Source organism: Aedes aegypti, chromosome 2, assembly GCF_002204515.2.
Source record: "Aedes aegypti strain LVP_AGWG chromosome 2, AaegL5.0 Primary Assembly, whole genome shotgun sequence".
Taxonomy (NCBI): Eukaryota; Metazoa; Arthropoda; class Insecta; order Diptera; family Culicidae; genus Aedes; species Aedes aegypti.
In genome coordinates this window covers 286,276,072-286,297,406 of record NC_035108.1, presented here as the reverse complement: position 1 = coordinate 286,297,406, position 21,335 = coordinate 286,276,072, and the positions used below count along the sequence as shown (strand labels likewise).

Sequence of the window (21,335 nt, the reverse complement as noted above, 5' to 3'; positions counted from 1 at the left end):
CCCAAGGGCCGCGAACGCCTTAGCATTAATGACAGAAATATGCTCGTTGAAACGTAATTTTGTATTGATGATTACTTCAAGATCACGAATTGATTCCACGCGTTCAAGCGGTTCCGATCCGATCTTATAATCAGATTCGATGCGTGGTTGTCGACGGGAGAAAACGATGGATTTACATGTGTTTTACGTTGAGCTCCATTCCATTCTCCTGGCGCCACAATTCAAGCTCATTAACATCAGCTTCAAGAGCGGCACAGTCCAGGTGAGATGCGATGATTCTATAAATTTTAGGTCGTCGGCGTAAAACAGCTTTCCGGATTTCAGCACAAAGCACAGATCGTTTATGAACAAAACGAGAATCAGATGCCCAAGCACACTTCTCTGCGGTACACCAGACGTTAAAGAGACGACGCGAGAATATGTGCCATTTAAGTTAACAAATGCCTTTCGGTTTGTCAGATTAGACCGCAGCCAATCAGCTATCCAATTTGGAAAACCCAAGTGTCTGAGCTTAGAAATGGCGAGATCATGCGGTACCTTGTCGAATGCTTTGGAAAAGTCAAAGTATATGGCATCAACTTGGTGCTTATTCTCAATTTCTGTCGAGAGGAAACTCGTAAACGTCATGACATTTGTTGTCGTTGACCGCTTTTTAGCAAATCCGTGTTGGAATTGAGATATCAGCGGTTGAGATGCAGTGTACAGGACATTATGAACCAGTTCTTCGAAAATTTTCGTCAGGCAGCACAGAATTAAAATTCCTTGAAAATTTTCAACTCCACGAATAGAACCTGCCTCAAAAATCGGGATGTCTGAGTCTGTATTTTAAAGCATCGGAAAATTTCTGCTTTGGAGCGACTTGTTGAAAATGATTGTCGATGGAATTTGGAAAAAAACCGGCACATTCCTTGAAAAGTAACGGCGGAAGATTGTCGGTACCGGGGCCTTTACTGGTGTCCAATTTCTGCAAAGCAAGTGCTAAGCAAAGTCAAAAAGCTCGAGGACAATTCCTGATATTGTCCGGTGAGAACGTCGGCGAGTTTGTACAGTGTACGTTTTCGAAAAAGTACGCAAACAAACTAGCAATACCTTCGGGGAGTTAGCGATGGTGTCTCGGAAATCCATTTCAGCTGGAAATTTATTCATACGGCGATTCCGTATGAGAATCCAAAAGGCGGAGGGATTTTCCTTTGCAGTCGTTTCCATGCGAGCAACGAGGAACGGAGGCTGTTTGACAATCGATGTAGCTGGTTTCTAGGAGACGAAGATTGTCACGGTTCTCAACAGTTCTTGACTGAAAATAATGCCTCCGAGATTTACGAACAATATTACGAAAGTGTTGCAGCTCGAATGTCCACCAATGTTCGAAAGGATATATACGTCTTCGTCGTCTTCGCGGAACGTGCTCGTCCAGAATGCGATACAAAACTTCATAAAAAGTACATACAGTGTTCGACCGTGTCCTTACCAATGAACAGTATAGCCCATTCGACGGTAGCGATAGCGCCTTTCAGCTCGTCGAAATTACAATAATTAAAGTCAAAATCGTCGGCATGATTTGAATCAATGCTTGCGTGCAGCTGTCGTTAACGTCAATGCGGAGAACAATCGGCTTGTGATGGTTGTCCATTCTGAGGAGAGGAGTCGGAGGCTCAAGCAGCTCAACGTCTTTGTTGTCATTCACGAAAGCTTGAAGGCGTGCATTTTAGTTAACAATGTTGTTGTTTTGCTGAAATCCTGAAGCAAACATTGTTTCAAGCTGTGTGACTTCTTGTCCGGATGAGGCGTTAGAAGGAAGTAGTCCATTGATGTCTTCATCAGTCTGCCAGATAAGTTGAGGGAGGTTATAATCTCCAACGACGACGATCGAATGAGACCGCGAGATCCGTTCACTGAACTGTTGGATTGCTGCAGAGTGCAATGAGTACAGTACAGGTTGCAAGTTGGGACGGATATAGATTCCGCAGATGTAAATTGACGACTTCTGCAGTTTTACACATGCAACCGCTTGCTCGAGATTGTCACAGTGTTCTAAATCTATTGAACTACAATTCAGTAAAGCTTTCACGGCAATTAGAACTCCGTCGCCGTGAGGTATTTTAAAGTAGCGCTGGATGGGTAAGATGGACAGCATTCTAGATTAACGTCAATCCATCTTTCGGCTGATACAGATGTAGTCGATATGGTTTTCAGAAAAGCCGGCACGGGAGACCCTTGTGTACCGGACGATGGGGGGAAAGCGATCCACCAATCACCATGTCGTTGTTGCCACAAAACTCTGCCAACAGCTCTCCGTTTTCGCTCATTTCTCCGAGACCATGGCGTCCCATGATGGGCTCATAGCTCGAGTTGTCGGATCCGATCTTCGCATTGAAGTCGCCTATGTAGATCTTGATATCACCCTTCAGAATCTTATCTACTACAGCCATGAGTTCGCTGTAAAAGTTCTCTTTGTCCTGCAATTCGGCAGCATCGAACCCGTGTTCTAAATCTGGCGACGATTATTCTCTCATTTATAGGCTCCCACTTCATGAGCGCGACGTAATCTTGGGCGCTAAGCAGAAAGCCAACTCCACGGTGCCGAGGAGCGTGTTGACCTCGCAGGCCAGAATATATCAGAATCTGTCCCGATGGTATTTTGTGTTCTCCAAAGTTTGGCCAGCGAATTTCGCTCAGTCCTAGGATCTCGAGATTTATGCGACGCGCCTCGTTGACGATTTGTTTCAGTTTACTCTGCTGGGCCATGTTCCTATTCGTGTCCGTTGTTTCGCGCTATAAGTCGTTGCCGTTAAATCAGTTCGTGATCTTTCTCTGTCGGTTTCTTGAACATTTTTTTACGTTTCAGCGACAGTAGGTTGTTAGCCTAAGGTTCCCTATCCGCCGTGATGGGGCTGGTATCTTAGGTGTAGCTCCCGGTAAGATCATTTCTTATTCAGCAGCTGGATGCCAGTCAGACGCTGTTTGAGCGGCTCGGTGGATGCACCTCCTCAATCTAGCTGAAGTCAGAAGGACAACAGGGTTCAGGCTGTACTACCAGCTAAGCACGCAACTTTTAGCTGGCGGTCATTTGTCATCCGTCGACCCGTGGAAGCTTGAGATAGGAACTTGTGAGGACTCCTTTGATTCACCAGCCCAACAATTACTCCAGGAAAATTATTACAGAGATTCATCCACAGATTTCTCCAGCAATTTCTTCAGGAATTTCTGCATGGATTACTCCAAAAAAATATCGAGAGACGGATTTCCATGTTTCCTCGGGAATAATTCGTGAATGAAACTCGAGACACTACCTTGGAAAATTCCTGCAAGTGTCCTTGGAGGAATTTATGGTGAAACCGGGAAAATACTTAGAGTAATTCTTGAAGAGAATGTCCTATATAGCCTTGGATACATATCTGCAAAAATTCCTGCGAACATTTTCTTGGAGAAATCCTTGGAGGAGGCTCGAAAATGTTTTCTGATGCGAAAAATCGCATAAAGATTCCTTTGAGGAATATATGTAGGAATCGAAGCAACCCCTGGAAGAATTCCTGGAAGTGTTACTGGATAAATCCCAGAAATGATTTTACTGGAGGAATTTTCGCAAAATCTCTAGAAAAATCCCCGTAGAGATATTCCTGCAGAAATCGCTGGAATAATCCTTAGAGGAATCCCTGGATAAACTGATGGCAGTTTTTGTTTTTCGACCAATATTTTGATAATTCGTTTCAAAACAAATATGTTTTTAATTGAAATTTTGTTCGATGAACTAAATTATGTTCTGAAAAAGTCGACAGTACAGAAAAATCTTGAGAAACTTGAACTTTCCATTTCGCGAGTTCTAAGACATTTGTTTATTTGTTTAAGGTGAAGATAAATCGAATAAATCGAAATTTTCGAAAACACAAATTTAGAGAACCAGAGAACGGTTCGAGCAGAAAACTTAATCGATTGGTCACACGCTGGTGGTGATCAATTCATTAAGTTTTCAGCTCGAACCGTTATCTGGTTCTCTAGATTTGTGCTTTTCGAGGTTTGGTTTCGATGCATCTTCACCTTGAATGTTTATTTTTTGTAGAAAAAATCTATACTTGACTGACTGGTAAAAAATATAAATTATGTCATATCTATGTGTGGATAACGCTTGATGCTACGGCGTTTAGATGGCTACAAAAATGTGTGGTATGAATTTGTTAAAATTCTTGTTCCAAATTCGCCATCTACGGATAAATGAAGTATCAAAAATACTAAATAATGCACAATACACAATCAACATCCATTGCTGACACCGACACCGTTTGAAATTATCGTTTTGCTACAGTTTTATTCTGCACTTTGGTACCGCCATCCTCGACCCTCACCCGATCCCCCCAATAATTCAACATAAAATACTTAGAAATGTTTTCCATATTACTTGTTTCCATATTCTCTGCTACATCTCATCATCAATATAAAAAAAACTGACAAATCCAACTCGTCCATCATCGATCCGTCCTGTGCCAAACAAATCAAACCAAAATACTAAACCGCCGTGTCCGGTAAACTTTACCATCCAAACCGCGAACAAAAAAACTCGATTTTTGCTTTGGATTTTGTCAACAATCGACATCGCCCGTAAATGTAAGTGACCATGTTTTTTGCGAGTACGATCGCAATTTTTCCCTCGAGTAGCCATAGATTTATAGGTTTTGTCGCTTTTGCGTTTTCTTCCGTTTTGGTGCGTAGTCCAAATTCGATTTTAGAACATTTTAGAATAGAGTGATTCGCTGTGCAAGTGAAGACGAAGCCATATTTTTGTGTTTTGGTCGGCTAGACATTTTGTTTTGCAGTATCATCTGTCAAAAAAGCGACTTTTTTGGCATTCTGGAAATCGAAATTAAATCATATTTTGTTTCTGTATTTATGAATGCTACGAGAAATCCTACCGAGTCATACAATTTTTTGAAAACAAACCATCTTTCTGTGTCTCTCCCATCTCGCAACGCCACCGATAATCCCGTCTGAGCAGATGATTCTGCGTATGGAGGCTCCAGTAAGTAGATTTTTGCGTTTATACATTTTTATATACTACTCTACTCCTCGGTTTTTAGTAGATGATATTTTGAGCGAATAGCATTTGCGTTCGGTTTTCCCTCCATTTCCCTTTCCCAGAACGGCGATAAAATCCAATCCCTGCAAAAAGAAAGTACATCGAACAGCAGCCGTTACTTGTTATTGGTTATTTTTCTTCAATTTTTATGTAGGATCCTTTATCTGTTCGCCCGTTCAATTTACATTTCCATTTTCATGAAGAGTAGAACTCCGACAGCATGAGAGCAGAAGAAAAAAACCCTCGAACTATAGAAAAAAGTTTCCACGTGAAAACATCCAAGACGACGTCTTGGAAATGCAACGTTCCTTCCGTTTCCGTTCAGATTTTTGTTTTACTTTTCAGCCCGTTGGCCTGCCCCGGCGGCCCTTCCCCCCTGCCTGGCCACTATCGGTTTCCTTTCGAATCTTTCACTGCATTGCAAATATTCAATTTCCCAAAAGAGGAAAACTTTTGTTTTAGTCTTATGGCGTTTGCAACATTTCCATTCTTCTATTTTGCTTTTTTTTCTGGTCCGTTTCGCTGCCTTAAATCTAATAAGATGTTTATTTTATTTCACTTTTCCTCGGGGTACTTCAACTAGCATTCTCAGGCTAGCATTTTCCGCCCCTCTATGGAGGATTTGGGTGACCACTGTGCTGCCGAGTGACGCACACTGGGGTAGATCGATATTTTTGACGGCCAACTTTTTGGTTTTGATCTAGATAAATTGTAACTGTTCTAGATCACTTTAATATTTTGATAGGAGCATCTAGGCAAAAAACTTGTTTTTTTTCTGCGTAATTGCTCTTTGAGGCAATTTTGACATTTCTACTGAAGACATTAATGCTCTCTCGCTGACGTAAATGACGCTGTACGACACTTTATTAACCCGTATCTGCCCAGCAAATACAAAAAAAGTTCAAACTGCTGTCATTTCGACCATTCTTGACGGAGTGCTTTCGGGTCACTGGGTCAAGTAGGGTAAAAATGACTCCAACTTCCTTCTCACTTAACGTTTTCTCAATTTATAAATATAAATCTGACTTTAACTCAACTAGTATTTATAGTTTCGACTACAGAAATCATGCGAGAACTAAATTAGTCGCTGAGACCATATTTGGCCTGATGTAATTTTTCGGTTATTTATGGTACCTCTTTATAACCGGCCGAAGAGAGTTAAGTATTATTTTTCTTCTTAACCGTTAAAATGTGTGTTAAACTTCATCATTTGCAAAAGCTAACTCAGACATGGTCGTGGGGAATCATTTCAAGGATATTGCCAACCTAGATGACAGGTCCAGTGACTTAGTTGTGAAACAGTTTGTTACAAAAAGGGAAAATTTCGAGCATAGGGATCTGTCAACTATTCTTCTATTTAAAGGTGGAAAATACCCTTAAAATGTTCTTGTTTGATAAGGTTTGAGCTGTTTGCTCAATTTAAAAGTTGAAATCTGAAGCTTTCATTACATAAAAAAAGATTGGAAATCGGTTGAGCAGTTCAAAAGTTATGTTTTTTTTTTAATGATTCATTTACAAACACTGTAGTTTTGTTCATTGGTCTGAAGGCTAAACACTGCATATTTGCTAAGTTCAACATTCTACTACTATGACGCGCTAGTGAGCATTAATATTTAAAACTCACATATTTCATGATACAGAACAGCTAAAAGGTGTAAAAAACATTTTTCTTTAAAGAACGAACGGTCTTTTTAGGGCACATTTTTCTAACAAATTTCAGCTTGAATTGAATTGGAAAGTCATTCTGCAATATTAGTATTGTTCAATTTGTAGAAGTTATTGATAAATAATATCCAAATTATACTAGTTTTGGAAAACCGTACGTATCTGTCGTGCTCCCGAGTAACAGAAGCCAAATTTATTCGTGAACGTGTTCGGAGCTGTTCAGAGTCATATTTTGCTTTTGGAAAAAAAAGCTGCTTCCCCTCCGAGATTACTACAAAGTAGTAGTTTACTGTCGATTTGATGGTTATGCAATTAAATTGTATGTCAAAACCATAGTAAATCACACTTTACTGGGTTACTTCCGAGTAAATGTTCCCGAATTTGGGGCTACTTCTTTTGACATGTTCTCAGAGCAGACAGGTGCGGACTTATTCACACCTGGCCAGTTCACGAGTCTGTGATGTTTGTTAAGCATTGGTATGCACTCGTGAGCTGCTTCGTGATGCGAACCTTTGCACCACTGATGATCAGTGATAACTGAACTGTACTGGGATGAGTGTATCATGAAAGCGTCGGAACCGATTGTGTAAAAGCGAGAATCAAAAGGAACACGAAGAGTGATGAATACCAATACACATCTGCGAGGCACGAGTGAACGCATTTAGCATCCTTTCGCCGAAAACATTGAACTGACTGAGCGGATTTTCACTCACTGAATCATTCCGTGGTGTGTATTGATAGCTAGTGAACGCTCATCTGCACTCAAATCCGAATGCTACTCGAACAGAATCAGACAACAATTCGGTTTACATTTGGTTGCCTTCGGTTTTCAGAATCGGTAGCGACTCAATCAGCTGCCTCTTTTTGTTTCACTCAGTGCTCACCAAAGAAGCAGAATGTACACTGGAAATTGAAACGTTCGGCTTGTCTAAAGCAACGGCAGTTTCGCTCCTGACTGTGCGCGGAAGCGGGCAGGCTTGACTTCTCCACATCATCAGAGTTCGCTGACATATTTTAGAGCAGCGTGCCTTTGCCTTTTTGCGAGGGAGCGAACAAATGCTAAGCAGATAGGCAACGAAAATGAGCAGATGAGCATAAAACACAACAGAGTAAAATTCCATCAAAAAAGAGTGCCATCTTAACTCCACGAGGCCTGCCTCGTGAGTAAACGTGAGCATAGCAGCAAGAGAGAGAGAGAGAGAGAGAGAGAGAGAGAGAGAGAGAGAGAGAGAAAGAGATAGAGAGAGAAAGAGATAGAGAGAGAGAGAGAGAGAAAGAGATAGAGAGAGAGAGAGAGAGAGAGAGAGAGAGAGAGAGAGAGAGAGAGAGAGAGAGAGAGAGAGAGAGAGAGAGAGAGAGAGAGAGAGAGAGAGAGAGAGAGAGAGAGAGAGAGAGAGAGAGAGAGAGAGAGAGAGAGAGAGAGAGAGAGAGAGAGAGAGAGAGAGAGAGAGAGAGAGAGAGAGAGAGAGAGAGAGAGAGAGAGAGAGAGAGAGAGAGAGAGAGAGAGAGAGAGAGAGAGAGAGAGAGAGAGAGAGAGAGAGAGAGAGAGAGAGAGAGAGAGAGAGAGAGAGAGAGAGAGAGAGAGAGAGAGAGAGAGAGAGAGAGAGAGAGAGAGAGAGAGAGAGAGAGAGAGAGAGAGAGAGAGAGAGAGAGAGAGAGAGAGAGAGAGAGAGAGAGAGAGAGAGAGAGAGAGAGAGAGAGAGAGAGAGAGAGAGAGAGAGAGAGAGAGAGAGAGAGAGAGAGAGAGAGAGAGAGAGAGAGAGAGAGAGAGAGAGAGAGAGAGAGAGAGAGAGAGAGAGAAGAGAGAGAGAGAGAGAGAGAGAGAGAGAGAGAGAGAGAGAGAGAGAGAGAGAGAGAGAGAGAGAGAGAGAGAGAGAGAGAGAGAGAGAGAGAGAGAGAGAGAGAGAAAATCCTGATTATTTTTTTTTGCACTCTCACTTGAATTGCCTGAGGATCTGTGTTGGAAATTTTGAGTTCAGTTTTTACTCCTCAGAAAAACATCAAAATCGCCTCATCTTTGAATCGCAGAGGAGTTGCTAACAAGCCTAGAAGCAAGTGATGGAAACGATATAACTATGTTTTCCCATGCTTGCCTGAGAAACATGAGTTTTAATATGTAATACACAGTTTGAACGAAACGTGTAAATTTCTGAGACATATAATGCACATAATTGGAGCGTGGTATATGATGGATATTTACATGACTTGTCATGTAAACTTCAATTATATGTCATGTAATCCAGAAGGATTCTGAGTGATTACATGTCATATAACATAAATTTACATGATTCCAGACTTAAATTTACAAGACGTCATGTTTACATTGCACAAATGAAGTTTACATGACGTGTAATCTTCATTATTTTTAACTGTGTACCAGTGTACGTATATTTCAATATACAGTCATCAACGCCGACCCTCGGTAGGTTCCGTCATCGTTGATTTCTCCTTTGTGTGAATGCTTTTTTGACAATAAATGCACGAATCTGGTAGAACGTGCATTCAGTTTTTCAATTACTTTTTCTACACTGATCCACCAACTGACATTCGGTGGCAGCAAATTGAATTTCGCTTGTGAAAAAATTCACTTCCATCAGAATACCCCACAAAATCATTCGCAAATTGCAAAAGTTGTATTTTTTCATTAAAAGACAATCATGATTCATCAACTGAAGGCATTACATTGCCGTTTTCTTACACCAGTCACATAAAATTCATTTGTATTTTTTTTATATATTTTCAATTTCAGTGCCTCTAGGTGAAATTCAATATTGAAATGACACCACCAGTGGGTAAAACTGAATGTGTGCATGTGTTCCACCCACTCTCTTTCCCATCTCATTCGCTCTCATAGTCTTCATGCTAGCGGAGTTTGTTTTTGTTCGTTTTCGCATTGAACGGGAATCATTCGGCAGAATTTTAACGGCGCTGTGTAATACTCACTAGCGTCACCTACTGGTAGTTTGTTGAGTGAGACATGCAGCGTATAGTCCTTGATTCAATGAGCAACGTTACAGAAGTTATCATACTTACAAACTTTCAGTATCTTGAGATATTGAACGTCATGACTAATATATGGGCTACATATACAAACATTTTCTGATCTAGCGGAGAAATTCCCAACTAACCAATGCAATGTGTAATATAAAGGCTCTACCTCTGTTGCAAGTCTTCACCGAGAAAACTATAATTGCAGAAAAATCTTAAATCCATTCAAATTTCGCGAAGTTGAGGAACAGACCGTATTATTTTCATGAAAATTACTCTACTACTCTATTTGACAAAAAAAAACTTGTGGAATCTTAAATCGGTACACTAACAAAAATGTTACAGTCCTTCAAAGTTCTCTGAAGTCATAAATATTGACCCCAGAACACAGACAAAGGGTTAATAAAATGTGATACAGCGCCATCTATGTCAGCAATAGAGCATTATTGTTTTGTATGAAATGTCAAAAATGCTTCAATGAATAATTTGCTGAAGAAAGATTTTTTTTAGGAAGCTCCTATTAAAATATTAAAAGTGATCTCAACAAGTTACAACTTATTTAGATCAAAGTCTCAAAACTCAAAATGTATTACAGATTTTTCTTTCAAAATAATTTATCGAAGACACCTAACCTCAAGGATGCATATCCAGACTGCCAGAGGTTTTGACCGTCAAAACATCGATCTGCCCCAGTGTGCGACGTTCGTTGGGCCGTGGGTGCTGGTGCGGTATGGAAATCCACAGCAGAACCTAGTCCTTTTGCACTCGTCATTGTTCAATTTCTCGCTGAAATGGTTTCGTCTTGTGTTGACCCGCCCCCCTCTTTTTTTTTTTTGGTCCTGTTCTCCATCCCTTCGTTTGTCATTTATTTGCAGAAACCAATTCAAAAATTTACATTTATTCTCCTCGTAAAATGCCAACCAGGCACTACTGATGCTTGCCGGCGCACTGTAGTTGGTTGGAGTGGACAGTGGTCGTTTTGTTTTAAATGTTAATGTGTGCGGTGGGACGAAATGGAGTTTCTTTTGTAGAATTCTGGTTGAAGCTGCTTGGCCTTTCTTTGCAGATTCAAGTACTCTATTTATTCGTTAATTGGTGTGTAAGCATTTTGCTTTAAAAGAATTATCATTCCTTATAATTAAATATACCCTACACATTTTTACAATCATCACGATTATAGTAAGAGTAAGTAGACGATGTTTTGATGAGTTCGGTAGGTGAGCAAAAATATATTCATCCAAAATCTTTCTTGGTGATTTTGATTAGCAATTTTGTCTAAGATCAATCTTCTACCCAATTGCAAAATTTATTCAGTTTTCTTGACTTTGTTAATGTTTGTAGTTTATAATATCTAAAATTATTATCACATAACTTTTTTGTGTTTTCCTCTGATGTATTTTGACACCCAAATGATCCAGTTTAGAAGATGTCTCATTAAGAACCGAAAAAGTACCAGAGGCCAAAGCTGGTCCGATTATTTAAAATAGTTCGCACATGATATCCGTAGTCGAAATAAAAAAAAAACAGGTCGAATCGGAGTTAGATTTCTACCAATTAGTGAGTAAAAATTAACGAAAAAAGAAGTTTGGGTCATTGTTATCCGATCTGACCCAGTAATCCACCGGAAAAACTCCGAACTGGTGGACATTTCTGAAATATACAATCCTCAAACAAATAGACATCTAAACGATTTCTTTTGAGCTAAAATTAGTGCAATTCGCTTAGAATTGCCAAAATGGCAGCAATTTTAACTTGATCCTAATCTAAATTATTCATTTCCTAATAAACTTTCAGTAGATACTTCTGCATTATTTCAAGATTATTTATTGTTGTGCAATCCTTGTCACTAAATTCAATTACCTTTCCTGTCTGCTTGTTTTCTCCCATGAAATTGATTCCATTCATTCCATAAATCCCCTCTTTCAAACATCCAGTTGATCCCGATTAATGTAGAAGCAAATTTCCTCCCGAACTCCCATTTTGTAAATTCAACCCTATTCCACGGAACCGCTTCTTATCATTTCGCAAGGCAACGGCACTAAAGTTGCACATTTTACAGCATCGTTGCAGCGTTCTAGTACTTTATTTCCATTCGTACAAGAAAACGATTTCCTTGCAACATTTTTCTTCACGTCCACCTTCACGTCCTTCACCTCCTAGGTTTTGTATGTATATTTATATATAGGGTACAATATTCAGTTGTTGTTGGGTTCTCTCACAGTCACACCATCTCGTGTTGTCAAAGTTTGTAGCAACAAACCTCCCTCTAGAAGAGAAAAAATAACGAAACAAAACTAAAAAAGTGTCTCTTTTCGAATCGTTTCTTTCTGTCCCCTCTTTCAGAGATGGAAAGTGCACCGAGGAACATTCAAGTGCGCCCGTTAAGTTCATCGACAATGGTTATCACTTGGGAGCCACCTGAGACGCCTAATGGACAAGTGACTGTAAGTTTCGTCCGACTGTCTTCCCCCTTGTTCGGAACCGTTGTCGTCCCGGAGTACCTTGTGCTTGTTACATAACCAAGAGAATGTGTCGCGCTGATGTCGGTGTACCGAAAGCTTTTTAAATATGCATTCGATTTTGGCACTGGAACCTCCAGGACGACGGACCCCCCGTAACAAAGAACACACGGGTAATTGTATAACATTTCTCTTGTCCTTTTTTCCAACAGGGCTACAAAGTGTACTACACTACAAACCCCAGCCAACAGGAAGCATCCTGGGAGTCGCAGATGGTGGACAACAGCGAGCTAACGACCATCTCGGAACTAACGCCGCACGCAATCTACACCATCCGGGTGCAGGCGTTCACTTCGATGGGGGCCGGTCCAATGTCCAACCCGGTACAGGTCAAAACGCAGCAAGGTAATTATTTGATATAGGCTTTGTTTGATTCTAGGACAAACACCCGAAAACCACTTATCCGAATGCGACACTTACCCGAACAGTATTCTCTTTCCAACTTATTCTCGAATCACCTTTTATTTTCTTCGGCCGACTTTCTATTGTTCTTTGACTTAGTCTGGTCCCAGTCCCTAACTTAACCTAAATATATAACGCATTAATCATGGCAATAGAAGGTTGCACCGATTTTTGCCTAAATTATTAATTATTTTATTTGACATTCGTTCCAATTTTTCAACATTGGATATTCTATGTAACTCATTGGTACTATACCAGAGAGAAAGCTTCAGAATCATTTTCAAAATTTTATTTTGAATTCTCTGCAGAACTTTTTTCCTGGTATTACAACAGCTAGTCCATATTGGTACAGCATACAACATGGCTGGCTTGAAATATCAAAAGCTTGTTCTTAAGACAAAGGTTTGATTTTCGATTAATAACGGGATAGAGACATTTTACATATTTATTACATTTGGCTTGAATGCCCTCAATGTGATTTTTGAAAGTTAAATTCTTATCTAGCATGAGCCCTAGATACTTAACTTCATCTGACCAATTTATTGGAACCCCTCTCTTCGTGACAACATGTCTACATGAAGGTTTCAAATAAAGAGCTTTTGGTTTATGTGAGAATATTATAAGTTGAGTTTTGGAAGCATTAGGAGAAATCTTCCATTTTTGCAAGTATGAAGAAAAAATATCCAAACTTTTTTGCAATCGACTACAGATGACTTTGGCGGAGAGGCCTGTGTCATCCGCAAACAAGGATTTTTGACATCCCTGAGGAAACTCAGGTAAGTCAGATGTGAAAATATTGTATAATATTGGTCCCAAAAAGGCTGCCTCAGGGAACACCAGCTCTTACAGGAATTCTTTCAGATCTGGAGTTCTGATAATTAACCTGAAGTGTACGATTTGACAGATAACTTTGAATTATTCTAACAATGTATGTTGGAAAATTAAAGTTTTTTTTAGTAAGACCAGAAGAATAGCCTTCAGATTTGTTGGAACGAATCAAATTTGTTACACGTAAAAGTTGATGAATGGCCGAATGTCCACGGCGGAATCCGAACTGTTTATTGGCAAAAATTGAATTGTCGTTGATGTGGACCACCATTCTGTTCAAAATGACCTTTTCAAAAAGTTTACTGAAAGCAAACTGATTGGACGATAGCTAGAAGCTTCTGCAGGATTTTTGTCAGGTCTTAAAAATGGTACAACCTTAGCATTTTTCCATTTTTCAGGAAAATATGCTAATTGAAAACATATGTTAAATATATCAACTAAGAATGATAAGCTACTTTCTGGAAGATTCTTGATGAGGATGTAGAAAATTCCATCATCGCCAGGAGCTTTCACATTTTTAATTTTTTAATAATAGTTCTTACTTCTTCCAAATCAGTCTCTAAAATGTTCGCTTTCGAACTGCATAGCAAGTTTTTGAGCTTTTTCGCAATTGGTTAGTCATAACTTGTTTTCCTCTTTCAATGCCGGTATTGGCTTCTGAGGTTTTTTTTTTCAAAATTTTAGATAAGAAGATTCTTAATTGGACCCTGGCTTAGAGCCAGGGTCCAATTGAGAAATTTTATTTTCAAAATCTGTGTTTCTTAATTGTGAAAACGTTTCTTGATTTCTTTTTGCAAAACCTGCCATATAATTTTTATAGCAGGATCGCAAGTGCGTTGCAAATGCCTTTTTCTCGCGTTTATAAGACGGATCAAGAGTTTGAGATCATCATCTATAATCACGGATTCAAATTTTGGATTTCAATCACATTTTGGAATTGCAATGCTTCAAGGCTTCAACAATGGAATTTGTTAAAGAAACAAGAGCATTGTCAATACCAAGTTTTGTTTGTAAAGAAATGTTAACATCAAGATAAAAGTCAATTAATGTTTCATATATATTCCAGTCGGCTCGAAAATAATTGAAAGTGGAGCTGAAATCGAAATGAAATGTAATTGGCTACAAAGATGACTAGAGTCGGTTAAGACAAAATCAATCGTAGATGAAGAGAAGAGGAAAAACAAGTAGGGCTGTCAGGGTATTGCAGTGAGCAATAAGAAGATCACTCATCAAATAAAATTCTACAATTGGAATTACTTGCGAGTAAATTTTCGCAAGTCAGTTTGGAGCAAATTAACTTGCTATCCAGAGCATTGAAAAGGCAAATGGGCAGCTATGAAAGCATATTTACCAAGCTGTGTTTCAACAAAAACACCTTAAGTTTCAAAAATTTTGGTTTCAAATGACGAAAAAAGTTAATGTTTTATACGCCTATGAATGATGATTGCAACTTCCCCACATGCCCCATCAAGTCGATCATTACAATAAACAAAAAGTTAGGATCTTGTTCTAGTTTGCATCCAGGTTTTAAATAAGTTTCGGTAATAACTGCTATAGGCACGTTATTAGCTGTAAGAAAATTAAACAGCCTGTCCTCTTTACCATTCAAAAAACGCGCATTCCAATTTAAAATATTTAATTATGAATTGGATCCATTAGAAAAACGTAATCCAATAACAATTTGATTAGTAAATTTTACACCAACTTCGACGGCTTCAGTCATAGTGGTGGCTTTGAACATTGCATCAATCATTAGATTCAATTGTTCAGTTAGAAAATTAAAATCAGAGGCAGACATATCACTTGATGATTTCCCATTAGAATTTTCGATAGACGAAGGCGGAGTAGAAGTTTCCAGTGGCGGCAGGGTTTTTTTCATTTGATTTGAAACAATTAGAATGGGTACTCATAGTATGAAAAGGGGAGGAATTCAAATTACCTGCTACGATATCGACAAAGGATTTACGGCGGGTATATTAATTCGAAATTAATAGATTCGAACGCCTATCAGATGGATTTAAATTAGTTTGTGAATGAGCATGATTATGATCTTCCTGATGGGTATGATTCCTAATCATGCGATCGTTGACTGAAAAATTATTATTGTTCGATATTCTACCAGGAAAATTCCGGAAACGACCGTTATCGTAACAGATATTATCTTTCATTTGCTTGGCCCGAGCCTCAACGACTCTTCTGGGTGAAGGGCAATCACAAAAATTTGACTTATGATTGGCCCCGCAATTCGAGCATATAAACTTGATGGTATCTTCCTTCACTGGACAGACGTCCTTAGCGTGAGAAGAACCTCCGCAAATCATGCATTTAGCATCCATGTGGCAATGTTTTGTTCAATGATCCCTGACTCTTGGCACCGACGGCACTGAGTGGGGTTCTGGTAATTTCCTCCAGGTTTCTGGAAATTTTCCCATGTCACACGGACATCGAACATAAGTCTTGATTTTTTTAAAGCTTTGATATTGTTTAGATCACAATTGTTAAAGTGAACTAAATAATATTCTTGAGAAAGCCCTTTTCGAAGATTGCCAGAATGTGTTCTCTTTTTCATAATGATTACTTGGACTGGGGAAAATCCAAGTAAATCATTTATTCCATTTTTGATCTCTTCAGGTGACTTAAAGTGTTTTGAGAAATAATTCAAGATGACCTTGAACAAACGTTTAATTTTGTCATCATATATAAAAAAAACTGTGGTTCATTTCTTAAAGATGTTTGTGATCTTTAAGAGTTTCCGGCAATACTTTCTTCGCGATTTGGAAGGAAACCTTCAATCCTCTCATGGAGTTCACAGTCTCCGCCTAAACCCCCCAAATTCGAAACAACTGATCACGATAGGTGGTGCTCTTTGCTTCCTCACTTGAATCCTGGACCATAGGCTGCTTCGATTCGGTGTTCGGAAAATTTGTCTAAAGTAGGTATCGAACTGATTGCTTATTTCGATGCAATTATCAACATTATCCATTTCATCCTTGTAAGATAGCGCACATTCCGGAGAAACGTTTTTTCTTTCATTCTTGCCACGTTCAGTGATAGTTTTAAAACCACTTTTTCGGAAGGAAGTAATGAATTCAGAGATTCATTCTTCCTTTTGTTAGACGTTGCAACCATGTTCAGTAAAAAACGAAAGAAGAGAAGAAGTAACCTAAGTAAGAAGTTTTTTTTCCCAAGACGGTATCCAAGCAGGATTACCACCGCTAGCTTTCGCTAACGAGTCCAACGAAAAATCGAAGGCACGGGTCCTAACAAGGATCGAAAAAGTTACATAGGGAGACTTACGGCTTCGGCATCATTTGACTATTATCGGCAACCAAATTTCAATCGCCAAAACACATCAATGAAAACATTCAGATGACTATTTGCTCTGTTCGCTTCCCACTGACGAGATTTCCCAGACAGTACAAACACTATTGCCAGAGATGTCATCAATTCAAATGAAGACGCCTCAAAATGCGACTGATTTGGAGCTGCCGAACAGATTCGCCTGCAGTTCTTATGGGAAAGTTGCCGAAGAGGATGAGGCTGCCGACAATAGTCACACTGACAAGACATGTTCGCAGCGTTGTAAAAACGTTTCGAAACATATGTTGACAAGTCTGTCGGTGTGAATTGATAGAGGATTGAGCAGCGCATAAATGTAAAGAAACACGGAATTTGTCTGCTGATGTCCGAGAAAATTACAAAAGAAGCGCGGCATCGGCTGGCAGTCTAAGAATACGTAAGATCCCCTACGTGATTACCAATGGCTTTACACATTCGGATAAGTGTTAGATCCGGATATTTCACTTTCGGATAAATGCCTTTCGGGTATAAATTATAGAATCCTTCATTTGGTCCGCACACCACTGGCCAAGCGGGCCTCTTTGTGGGGAACGTGCCGAACGTGAAGGAGGCGTGAGCGCGAGAGTTTGTTTCATGTGGGACATTCGACACTGTGCTGGCCGGCAAATACCTAGCGACTACGGTTGATTAGCTGCTTACTTATTCAAATAAGGCTTAATAGGGTGTTAATGTGGGCCACCATTGTTGACCACATTGACAAAGCTAAAACAGAAAACATTGGGTGCCAGAGACATAAAATTTTCACAGGAAATAAGCGGCGCATTGGCAGTTTTACCAAATTGAGTAGGTAATTGAGGGGTGCATCGCATTTAGAGCTTCTTGTGCTTTCCAACAAAGAATGGGTTTCGTAGAATACTTACTTAGTTTTCGTCAGCATCATTGGCGTAGCCAGGTGGAGCACGCTGCCTCCAGATTTACAGATCTTCATGGCTGGTGGGAAAAATAAATGCTACATTAAGAAGATTTATCTTATGCTTCAAGATTCATATTATTAAAATAAATGGGCTATGAGCCGACTTTTGTTTAAGATCTTATCATAGGTTTTGCTAGGAAACTACCACGAATTTTCTTCGAATCCGCCGACTACTCGTCACGAACCTTCTCTGGTTCCAATCAAGGATCTTGTCAGCAAAGCTACTGTCCTTAAGATAATTACAGATGTTACTCCTAATATTATCCTAAAAATGCAGGCAAAGTTTCCTCTTGTTATATCTTCTGAGAAGTATCCCTATGATTGCACTTCGAGTTTCACGTTGCCAAGTAATTCCTCCAGAATTTCTCCAGGGATGCATCCATAATCTTCTGCGAGAGTTATTTTGTATTCCTGCTAGAAACTTGTTAAAGGGCTAACCCAATATTTCAATACGAAATACTGGAAAACTAGCTTCGGATAAAAGAAAAAAAACTACTTCACTAATTGTTCTGGGAATTCTTGCAATCGTTTCGGAGATTTTCTCAACCAGATTATCGTTCAATTTCGAATATTGATTATCCTTTTTGCATTGGTTCTAATACTTTTCCAAGCATCCCTTCTCGGCTTCCTCCAGACATGCCGGATTTGGGATTGTCACGAATATTGCCCAATATATGCATTACCAGATAAATGCATACTAGTATTACCCAATCTAATATTCGACTTTGATGGTGAAATTGGATAACCAGCACTATTCCTAATTAAACCATCATTCAGTCAACAGTCCCAAACCATAAGTGTATTAGAGCTAATAAACGGTTGATCATTCCATACACAAACTCCAACAATGGCCTACAGAATCGCAAATCAGATAAATTGCTTCTAAAATCAGCGTAACCAGAAGAGAGGCATCCAAACATTATCCTGTTTCCCAGCGACTAATTCAATCGCCACAAACTCGAGCTTTCAATGAACAAACATCGAATTCCTTCTCCTCGCAAACGCCCCCTTTCAACCGATAGGTGGCCATCCCACAAAAGTGTCAACTTTCCCGTTCTCTGGCGGCGGTGGTGGTGGTGATGGACTCGGAAATCACTGCCGCTTCGGATTTGCAAACCAACCCAAATCCATCCGCGTGAATCCGAAAAAGGGCACCCCGGGGATTCTATTAGAGTATAGTGTCGCCGGGTCAGCCCCAGTTGGCAAAAACGATGGACACCGTTGATTGTGCCGAAGTTGTGTCATGTTGTGATACCATTTGGTACTCTCACTTCCAGGCGATGTACGGTTCTGGCCGTAATGGTGCGATCAATGGTGATCGAACTATTGGGGAATTTCTCACCGATATTTTGATTTAAAATACTTTCCAGATAATTGGAAATCTTGATTTGAACATTTTTTCATTGAACTAATTGATACTTGATCTGAAAAATTGTTTTTTAAAATTATTTCATATTTCTTTGAAATTAAGAAGAAGATGTACAGAAACCACACCTCAAATTTTCTTTAGCATAAATCTAGAGAACTAGTCAACCGTTAACCCAGAAAATTCGATCAAATGACTAAAACGATATTTTTTTTCTGGTTCTACAGACTTGTGCTCTAGCAGATTTGAAGTTTAGCATTGCCTTAAATTATTTTGATTTTATTAATAATGTATAATCAAATGTTTTTCAATCATTTCTCCATTTAAAGCGAAGTAGGCCGTCATTGAAATTTGTACGCGTTGTTGATGATTGTTACTAATTTATCTCACGATTTCGAATCAAAGAAAATCAGTTGGTATCAGTATCAGCATACTTTATGCATGTTAGCGTGTACAGTGATACATTTTGAAGTCAATATAAACTATCAAGACTGAGTTTTATCACTTTGAAATGCAAGCTGAAAAGTCATCATTGTTGCCGAAACGAATAACGGGTTGTGTCAACTTGTTTTGCGATTTTCGCAAGAACATTTCTATTGAAGTGCCATTATATTTAAAAAATTTCCAAATAACAAATTATTAACATGTTCACTGAAAATATCGCTTCTGTCAAAGACCATTTCTTGAATCTAACGAGAGTTTGTCCAGAAATTTATTTTTTGAGAATAAACCAAAAATCATACTTTACACATCATTATCATCAAGTTCAAAGGCATTCTAAGATCAGTTGGCTTGAATCTTAATTGCCTTTTTGGTAGGAATATGTTACGAAATGTTCGATAAATTTTCAAAACTCGCCCAGGTATTTCGCCCTTGAGATTAACGCCAGTGTGAATGGAAGAAGCTTTAGTTTGCAATGGTTTTTCCGCCTTTATTACATGTCAGTCAAAAAATCCTATACGATAAACTTTAATGATTAAATAATGAATGAATAATAATTAATGAATAATTTAATAAACTTTAATAACTTTAATGAAAATCTAGCATTTTTTTTAAATTACCGGCTTTTCAGTCTTACGGAAATATCAAATCTTTAGGTTTCTGCAAAATTCAACGTTTCAGCCGTTCAATTTGGCTTTCTTTAGCGATATACAGGTGAAGCTTCCATATTGGTGTGAAGTAGGTGTTAAAACAGATAGTGGTATATTTGGACACTGATTACTCACCAATACAACCGTATAAGTTATACGGAAACCAGGAAGCGAAACCCATAAAAGCGACAACCGAAAGCAAAGATTTGAATGCGTTTCAAAAAACAGTACACCTTCATATCCCTGAAGAAGGCTAAGTTCAAATGCCGAAACGTTGGATTTTGAAGATACAACCTGTTTTCATTTCTCCGTAACACTGAAAAGCCATTAATTCAAAAAGATAAAGAACAATAACAAAATCTGATAATTGTACATAAATTAATAACGTTGTTCATAATGCAATCGTATTATATTAACTAAAGCGAGAGAATAGTTTGACGGAATACTTCTCGTTTTGCGATCAACAACTGTAGTGGACTTGTCGCGATTCAGATTATGGACAGTGGGAGTGTTTGTGTATGTGTTCGGTGCGTGTGTTTGTGTCGCGCGGCTCCTGGGTCGCTGTGCGGTTAAACTATTTTACATATGCAAATGAAGCACAGTCAAATGTGCTCACTTTTCATTTACACGTCCATCATTCAATCCCTCCATTCACACACGCCGAGTGTCGGAGACTCGAGTCGCGCGGCATATGGTCTCTCTACACTTAAATGATGGTTGTCCTTTTTTGTTCCTCTTTTGTAATTTTGCAGGCGTTCCCTCCCAACCGAGCAACTTCCGCGCTACCGATATTGGCGAAACAGCTGTCACTCTCCAGTGGTCCCGGCCGACCCACTCCGGCGAGAACATCGTACACTACGAGCTGTACTGGAATGACACCTATGCAAACGAGCAGCATCATCAGTATGTATTAATGTTGTTTTATGGTGCTTTTACTTCCGGGAAGCACAGCTATTCCCGAGTCAACTAAACCAGTCAAGTCCTGTGCCAGTCAGTATGAGGGGATGATAGGTGCACGAAAGGGACAGCAACTTTCTTCATGGGACAATAAAAATGTTCACTTTACAGCTAGTGGTGCTTTTAAGCACATTAACATGTGATGTCTGGTACATATAAATTGAAATAGTTGAGTATT

At 39.2% G+C, this 21,335-nt stretch overlaps 1 protein-coding gene across 14 annotated transcripts in view; it reads left to right on the top strand.

The window, feature by feature from the left end:
- The window catches only part of LOC5566252 (tyrosine-protein phosphatase Lar), a 607,417-nt gene that overhangs the window by 470,986 nt on the left and 115,096 nt on the right, over positions 1-21,335 (top strand). For 10 of the 14 annotated variants that reach the window (XM_021845273.1, XM_021845268.1, XM_021845272.1 and 7 more), the window contains 4 exons: positions 4,988-5,011; positions 12,065-12,165; positions 12,393-12,585; positions 20,953-21,103. In XM_021845273.1, coding sequence (XP_021700965.1) covers positions 4,988-5,011; positions 12,065-12,165; positions 12,393-12,585; positions 20,953-21,103 — 469 coding nt within the window. The remainder of the gene's footprint in view (positions 1-4,987; positions 5,012-12,064; positions 12,166-12,392; positions 12,586-20,952; positions 21,104-21,335) is intronic. The other 4 variants (XM_021845281.1, XM_021845278.1, XM_021845277.1 and 1 more) reach the window with 2 other exon arrangements.